This window comes from Alosa alosa, chromosome 18, assembly GCF_017589495.1.
Source record: "Alosa alosa isolate M-15738 ecotype Scorff River chromosome 18, AALO_Geno_1.1, whole genome shotgun sequence".
NCBI classification, from domain to species: Eukaryota; Metazoa; Chordata; class Actinopteri; order Clupeiformes; family Clupeidae; genus Alosa; species Alosa alosa.
The window spans coordinates 14,066,358-14,075,256 of record NC_063206.1 but is presented as its reverse complement, the minus strand read 5'-3'; the positions used below and the strand labels follow the sequence as shown (position 1 = coordinate 14,075,256).

Genomic DNA, 8,899 nt, shown 5'->3' with positions numbered 1-8,899 from the left:
AAAGTATCACAAGCAATGCCATAACAAAGCATTTCAGCTTTTTTTTCAGCTCACTCCAGGTAGATGTTCCTTCTATTCTCTTTGTCATTCACCACTTGCAAACTCGTACTTTTTGCCAAGGTGCCTGGCAACGTCGGACTTCCTGAAGCCGTCGAGCTTGTAGAGGCGCTTGGCCAGCCTCTTGGCTGCCTCCAGATCGGCCTTGTTCCCATTGGACAGGTTGTCTGGACTCCCCAGGGCGAGTCGCTCGGCCACCTCGGGGTCCGACTCCGGGATGTGAAGGCATGGCTTCTCTCTGTAGAGTGCAGACCACCAGATGTTTACGTTAGAAATGTAGACATAGTGTTAGTTTGTGTATAGGGACATAGGGATGCGAACTCTGCAGTTAGCGGGAGTTTTTGTGTATGTCTTGTAGGTCAGCACATATGAGAAAGGCACCTGTTTTTCACTATAGGTAGAAAATGTCCCAAATAGGCTTTTACAACAATTGAACTGAGAGAATATGAAGACTTGATCATCAGGTCTTGACGAGTCACCCTTTGAAGGAGATGAAAGGACCAGCTATTGTTTGTCTTGAACCAGCTATTGTTTGACTTGTGTCTCCTGCCTCCAACTGTTCCAACATTTTGTTCAATAGCAGTTGCCAATACAGTTTTCCTGTGAATTTGAGAGATTCACAGGAATGAGGATAACAATGTGACGTAATGCAGTGCATCATGTTGCAGTAGAGTGTTGTGATGAAGAATGACATAGGGGAGGAAGGAGAGTAAAGGATACTAAAACTAAATATGGGCTCGAGGATACGGAATAGTAAGCAAACATGTTTGCTGTGTGAGAGCCTTGTTTTAGTGCCCAGTGTCATCCATGCCATATAGGACCTTACGCTACATCTGGTGAGTTTTGGCTTTATAGGCCCTTACACTACATCTGGTGAGTTTTGGCCTTATAGGACCTTACGCTACATTTGATAAATTTTCTTCTGCTGCTGCCCTGCATGACATGGAATTACTGAAAGTTGAATAGAAACATAAAAAACATGTCACTGATTGCTTCTGGTTTCTGTCAAGCTTTTACAGACTTTGGGTTGTCTTTTACAGTGCCAATCGGGACACTTGTAATCCACATTATATCATATCTATATACAACAGGAAAGAGGCGATACATTCCTCATACATGCATTCATATTCAATAGCAAGAATACAGTACAGCAAGAATATATTGGGGCAGCCGTGGCCCACTGGTTAGCACTCTGGACTTATAACCGGAGGGTTGCCGGTTCGAGCCCCGACCATGCAGAGACCAAATTTCCCTCACGGGATCAAAAGAGTATATATACTTATACTTATAAAGTACAGCCAGAATATACAGTAAAACTCTAGCCTAAAAGCATCACAGATAGCCAGGCATACTGCATAGGTATATTGATATTAATATTCAACCCAGAGTAGCATGAATAGATGGTGCTATATCCATCACACATCTCAGGGATATAATTCATTATAACCTTTTCACCTACAGCAGAAGCAATTGGTGCCTCGGGACCTGTCACACTTTTGGTAGTGTGGTTTGCTGTTGAGTGCAGTGTTCATACGTAACAGATGGGGGAGTTTATTTGTGCTCCACAACTGCCGTTTCCTTTCTCCAGGCTTATTATTTATGGCAGGCAACTATAAACATTTCTTTCTGTAACCCAAATAGGACCCCCTGCCAGAACTCTTTAGTTCCTATTTCAGGTTACTTCTCACAGTAAGTTCTCTCTCACATCCGAAGACTGGAAAATAATTAAAAAGTTATACTGATTGCAGTTATAATGTGAATCTGAGTTATCATTTGAATAATTCTTGAAAATGGTAATTAATGCAGATACAGTGTTACAGTACAGCATATATTAGTAAACACAGAAGAGTTATCACCTTGTCATCTGAAGTCAAACCTTCTCTAAGAATGATCCTGTCTGTCAGCGGAGGAAAGTAGAACAGCTGACATTCAATACTCACAGAGAGTATGCAAAGCTGCCTTTCCCATAAACAAAGTTCCAAATAGTCTTGCCAAGACAGAGTGCAGAAACTGCACAAGTGGAATGAGTCGGAAAGAACCAGGCCTACCTCACAAACAACATGGCCAGTTCTTTAATAGACTGAACACCGGTCTTGTTTGTCCACTTCTCTCCTCACCAGCATTCCTTCAGGTGCGTAGACAACACATGAATCCACAACCCTAAACACCCCTCACTATTACCCGCATGGTTTGCTCCAAAAGGACCTCGCATTAGTCACCTCTTTCCCAACTGGATAGTCCAACTCAGAGGAGGAGGGAAAGGAGGCAGGGAGAGTTTCAAAGGGGGCTGGTTTGTTTATTCTTAAAACAATGGCTTTGTGCTCCTCTCTTTCAACAGAAGGAAAATGGACAGGGAAAGAAAAGAACTTTCCATCCGGGTTCCGAGGGTAGACACGAACATTCCTCTACAGTTAGCCATGCCGAGGGAGTGTCAGACGCAAGTTTCCTCCAGTTTTCCGTCCTTTTCAAAGAGCCTGTTAGATTCAGCATACCCAGTGAGCAAAGTCCAACCCAAGGAGCAGAAGGCAGTTCACAAGTTCAGTCACCACTACTGCAGAGTGAAAACAAGTATTTTGTAGCTATTCACAAGAGTGTAGACAGAATAACATCCACGCCCTTTCAAGGGACTGGCTGAAAAGCCAGAACAAGAACTACCACATAGTAATGCTCCAATGGGTCAATGACGAGACCATGATGCTAGCAGTGGGTAAATAGATGGAATCTTCATTTGTATACAGGCATTTTAGACAAAGGCGCCATGGTTACTGAGGAATGCATCACACCTCTAGGGTGTCACCATCAAGAGAGAGAAAGAGAGACACAGACACACACAAGGCAGGAATGACTCCACTAATACCTAAGGACACCCAGTACAGGTGACGATAGTGAGGCTGCCTCTTACCAGCAACATTTCCCTCCAAGGGTAAAAAACACACACAGGCCAAATGATGCTTAAGCTTGAGTGAGTCATCTATTTAATTGAACCGAGGATTCAGAGATTTGGGCAGTCTTTGCCCAAGGATAGAGACTCTACAGAGACTTCTGGAAGAAAATGTCCAGGGGAGCCTTTTCCAAGCTGAAAAGTATTACTACAGCTGAGAAGAGATTGACCACTGAGGAATGTGCTACTTCAGTACACAGATATGTGGGATTCTGTTATCATTGCTCATTCCTTCAGCTCAAACTAGGCCCGGGGATTGCCCTTTATAAAAGCACCAGTGAGTCATGCCCATCCCCTAAGTCCAGCGTGAGTACTGATCTTATAATGCTCTCACAGTAAGTAACCTTCTGTTTAACCTGGGCATTTTGGAAGACATTGTGAGCATGCAATGTCTTAACCACACTTTCCATACAGCATATATGTTTCCTCCATTACACTTACACTCTGTAATGCTGATGCCATTATATCTGATGAGATATAGTAATGTAGTAGATAGAGGTTGGTAGTTTGTGAGGCATAATAGTAGTCTATTTTGCCAGCCTATAAACCAACTAGTTACCCAGAGCACAACAGGTGAGGTCGATGCTCCTGGTACTCACCTGTATGTCGCTGGATAGGGAGCGTACAGGTAGCTGTCCTCCAAAGCCCCACCCCCCCAGCATAGCACATAGCGGGCCATGTCAGCAGGGCCCTGCCCCCCTCACCCCCGCCCCGCAACCGGTGCAGTGTACAATCCGCGCCGAGCCACCTCGTCCTGCCGTCTCTCCTTCCTCATGGACCCCCACCCTGCGACCCCCCTGGCTTCTGCCCCGGTCCAGCTGGGCCCCCCTCCCGGCAGCTCCGCTCGGTCCTTCAGGAGCACTGCGCCGCATTTCACCGCATGTTTCAGAGGACAGCGCCGTCTGCCTTGTACCTCTCTGCTCCTTTGCACTCCTTGGGTGGCCTACTAATCTCCTGACAGGACTTCTGCACTCCGTGTAGAATCCCTCTCTCCTGCTTTCTCTCCCTCTATCTCACTCTTCTTTCTCTCTCTCTCGCTCTTACTCTCTCCTTTTTGAAGGTCTATCTATCTTTCGAAGCAACTTTCTAAGCTCCTTTGGCTGAAGTTGGAGCAGAAGAAGGTCCTTGCAGGTCTGTGTTGTCCCCAGTCTCTGTGTTTGTCAGTGTGTCTCAGCGTCTGTACATCTGTGCTCTGCTCCCTCTCTGTTTGTGTACATCTGACTCTTTCTCTCTTTCTCTCTCTCTCTCTCTCTCTCTCTCTGAGCAGCTCGCCAGCCAGGCTATTTTCTACTGCTGGGATACGGTATGCATTTCCTCTCACTGTGTCAACCCCCCCCCTTTCTTCCCTCTCCCTCTTCCTCTCTTTGTCTGTTTCTTTTACCTTGGCCTTCCCTTGCACTCCTCCTCCTCTGGCATTGTTCAGTCTCTTTCTCTCTACTCTTGGAGATTTGAAAATGAGAACTCTACCGGGACATTGGAAAGCAAATCAGACACTTCAGGGGATAAGATTAAAGCTTAAGCCAATGCCCATTTGCCTTTGCTGTTTAGCTATGAGATTTTCAATGAAATGCTCATATTTGTTCCTTCAACTGCACTGCAACTACTTATTTTATGCAATTTTTTCGGTAACACTTTACTTGACGGGTGAGTTCATAACACTCTCATAGCAGCTGTCATAAACTGCACATAAAGCATTCATGACTGTTTCATGAGACATGACTCAACATTCATACCAAACCTTTCATGAATGTGGAAGACAGAACGACGACAGCTTGTCAAAATAAAAGTCCAACATCGTATTTGTGTAACCTGGATACCATTAATTTAATCTCTCCAGCCTTTGTAAATACTGTACTTTGTAAATAATTCTCATGAAACAGTCATGAATGCTTTATGTGCAGTTTATGACAGCTGCTATGAATGTGTTATGAACTCACCCGTCAAGTAAAGTGTTACCTATTTTTCATGACTACTTCATGATAGGTATACTATGCCATATAACCTAATGTCCTAATCATTATTCAAACTGTTTGATCTACTATCAAGGACTCATCAGCATTATCTCAAGCCTGTAGAGTAGAATGTGGAAGTCTATGTACAGTAGATGTCACAGGGACCAAGTCCATGTAGATGTCATATAGGACCAAGTATGTCTGGCTGAAGTCCAGATCTGATTGGCTGCTTAACAGGAAGAGGAATGTGCTGAAGGAACCAGGTGTCAGAGCAGCAGGGGGTGGAGTTGCAGAGCCACAGACTGGAAACAGTCAACAGCCAAAAGCCATTAGAAGGACTTAGCATATAGTTCTCAAACACTGGAAACAATTACAAATAGGAATGGCAGTTAAATAATGGCAAAGTCATGTTGACACATGAAGCCACCACACCAATATGTAAAGACATTAGCAATCTCACTTTTGGGAAACTGTGCACTTTTGGGACACTGTTATTCACACAAAATGTTTATCAACACTAGTACGCAAAGACAAGCTGCAGACAAAGGATTTTTCAGAACCAAAACAGTCCCAGATCTTGAATGAAAACAATCTCAGCCTCCATTCCCAGGACACAGAAACCGGCAATGCTCAAGGTGACTCTCTACTGCCCCCTAGTGGAGTATCTGAAATACACAAATGTCCTAACAACAGTTTGCATTGCATTTCACAGTGGTTCGTGTGGTTTGAATCCTAAATAACTTAATCCACCCAAATGAGTCACACAAGTAGCACACACGCATAGATTCATAATTTGGGAAGCCGCAAAAACCTGACACCAGAATGACAAATTTGTCATCTTGACAATAAATGCTTGAGGAGTTAATATCTAAGCCAAGAAAGGAAGCAACCACTTGACACAGTGGAGATCATTATGGACCCCACTAGTTTGCAGAAAAGAGAAACACACAGAGAGGAAAGAGCAGTAAACGGTGGAAATATTCTAACTGGTGCAAGGAAAGTACATGAAGCGTGTCGGGTGGATTTGCTCCATTATTGAGTAATGGGAAGTCCATTATTACCATCTGCTTCACTGTCAAACATCTGCCTCGGCCGGATTAAAGTCTTTCACACAGACACACGAAAGCACTGCAGGCACTTTTTTTGCAGCATTTTGCAGTGTGCGTGTGTGTGTGTGTGTGTGTGTGTGTGTGTGTGTGTGAGAGAGAGAGAGAGAAAGAGGACATGGTTATTGACATTATCCTCTCTACATGTAAAGAGAGTGTAACTGTATACTGTAGGAGGTTCCCATGCAACACCTATTATTTGTGTATAGTAATGTGAGTTAAGAATGTCAAAAAGACCAATAGAAGGTCAGTACAAAATAAAGTAGAAAATGTATATAAAATGCCTTTAAAAGTGTACCTACCAGGTGTTCATGAAAGTGCTGGGTGTAGACTAGTATGTGTGTGTGTGTATTTGTGTGTGTGTGTAATGTGTATGTGTGACTGAGTTTGTAATGTGTTTATGTGTGTATATGCAGTGTCTGTGTAAATTATATAAAACATTTTCTTCACAATAACACAAAGATGGCTTTTATTTTTGACACAGTGTACAGTAGGTACAAGGGATGTAACGGTATGACAATTTAACCTCACGGTTATAGTGACCAAAATTATTACGGTTTACAGTATTATCACGGTATTTCTAAAAGTGTGTTCAATATGTTCAAAAAGCACTGATAGGCCTACACAAGCTGAAATAGTTCCAAAAAGTGTCACTTTCACCGTTCACTTTTTTCTTGGTCATGTTTAATGGGCTATGTGCTTATAGCTTACCCTATCATAACTTGGAGTTTGCTATTTCTGTTATTTGGATCCAATGAGTGAGACCAAAGTAAGCGTTCAAAATAAAACTTTAGGCTACTGTATTCTCCTGATAACGTGAGTGGAATTGATTTAATGTGGACGCGAACATAAAGAGACCCAGTGTGGCTACATGATACAGTGCACATTTTGCGGTGTATATGTTCCGCCTTTTAAAATCAGGTGTAGCCTAATCCGAATCATAGTTCAAACCATCAATTAGACTCATTAGAATCAAACAGAATCAGTAGTGTACCAATTTTGTTTCATTGTACCAGGCCTACTGTATGTCAAAAGCAGGCTCGGATGAAGCTGGGAAGGATTAAACACACGGTTTCCACACCGCGGTAATCAACCGTGATAATTATGATATTTGAAAAGAAAACGGTAATTGTTATCGTCAACATTTTTATCGCGGTTTACCATTATACCGGTAATCGTTACATCCCCAGTAGGTACAGTGATTTGTGTGTAGTGTGATGCGTATACATTTCTGTATGTGCAGCGTCCATCACACTGACCTGAGTGCAGAGTCCAGGTTGTCATCGGACATGGGTGTGTTCATGGCGCTGGTGGTGGTGTCGTCCTCCGATCCACTGCCCGCCTCTTCTTTGAAGGGCGCCAGCGTTGGGTCCGAGCCCCCAGTCCGGTCCGACAGGCTCAGGGCCTCAGCCCGGGCCAGTGGGGCAAAGCCGAGCTCAGCGATCTGCCGCGCGCTGACACAGATCTGGCTCTGGATCTCCGGCGTGAGGGTCGGCAGGTCAAAGGTGAAGACGGGCGGGACGCTGGGGGTCATGTCGTCACTGTCCAGGCTGCTGTAGGACGTGCCTTTGGCACGGTGTGACTCCATGATGCTCTCAAAGTGACGGCTGAAGGTGTCCAGGCCCTCAGCCGAGATACGGCGTGGGTTGCCCACGGTGACGGGGGACTTAAGGTTTGATTGGTTGTCGGCATGGCTGTCTGAAGGGCTGTGCGAGTGAAGACACAGGGTATACATACACATTCAGGGTACACATTACCACTCTGAATCAAAGTACAGTATTTTCAGGAAAATGCTGTGACTGTATATGGCTTTGGAAGGCCAAAAACACCTTGCTGAGACAACAAAGACTGGAATTTAGGTTTTGAATTACAGATACATATGGGTAGCACGACATATTCATGTGTTTGTGTGAATGTGCCGTTGTTTTACTGAGGTTATGTATTTTGTATACACAATATGCACTTTTACATCACAGTATACTTTGATGAATGTGTGGAGTGTGTGCAAACAGTCAAGACACAGGCAATATAGGTTTCTTTAAAGGAATGCATCATGAATACAGCCCTAAGGATAAAAAAGTGTGTGTTTGTGTGTATATGTGTGTGTGTGTGTGTGTGTGTGTGTGTGTGTGTGTGTGTGTGTGTGTGTGTATGTATGTGTATATATATGTGTGTGTGTGTGTGTGTATGTGTGTGTATGTGTGTGTGTGTGTGTGTGAGTGTGTGTATGTGTGTGTGTGTGTGTGTGTGTGTGTGTGTGTGTGTGTGTGTGTGTGTGTGTGGAGTGTGTGAATGTGTGTGTGTGTATGTGTGTGTATATGTGCATCCACAGCGACAGTCCCCTCACCCTTTGAGCAGACGGGTGAGCAGCTCATCCTCCTCATGTGGCCGCGTGGTCACCTGCCTCTTCCTGTCCCCCAGCATCCGGACGGTGGCCCAGCTGACCACTCCCTCCTCGTCCTCCACCAGTCGCTCCACCCTGGCCCGCGTCCCCCTCCAGCCGCGCCCCAGGTTGCCAGCCCACTCCCGCTCCGCTCACTCCCGAACGCTAAGTCGTCGTCGCCGTCGCCGCCGTCGCCGCCGGCCCCCTCCACCGCCCCTTCCTCGTCCTCCTCGTGCTCGGCCTGCATGACCTCGTCCAGGTCCGTCTCGCGATAGCAGCGCATGGGCACGGCATCCAGGTCCGTCTCCGAGTACTTGATGGTGCGGCGGATGATGCCCATGCGCGGCGAGGTGCCCGGCGACGCGTGGCGGGAGGACGTCGGCGTCTCGGCCACCAGCTCCACCTCCACATGCTGCACCTCGTGGTAGCTCAGCCGCTGGAGCTCGTCCCTCTTCAGGCC

The 8,899-nt window shown here is 45.5% G+C and overlaps 1 protein-coding gene across 2 annotated transcripts in view; it reads right to left on the bottom strand.

The window, feature by feature from the left end:
- The window catches only part of psda (pleckstrin and Sec7 domain containing a), a 26,129-nt gene extending 17,645 nt beyond the window's left edge, over nt 1-8,484 (bottom strand). For both annotated transcript variants that reach the window (XM_048269645.1, XM_048269646.1), the window contains exons 1-3: nt 8,404-8,484; nt 7,316-7,762; nt 110-295 (exon numbers count right to left, since the gene is read on the bottom strand). In XM_048269645.1, the coding sequence (XP_048125602.1) occupies nt 110-295; nt 7,316-7,762; nt 8,404-8,480 (710 nt within the window). In that variant the 5' untranslated portion in view covers nt 8,481-8,484. The remainder of the gene's footprint in view (nt 1-109; nt 296-7,315; nt 7,763-8,403) is intronic.
- Nucleotides 8,485-8,899: the final 415 nt, after the last annotated feature.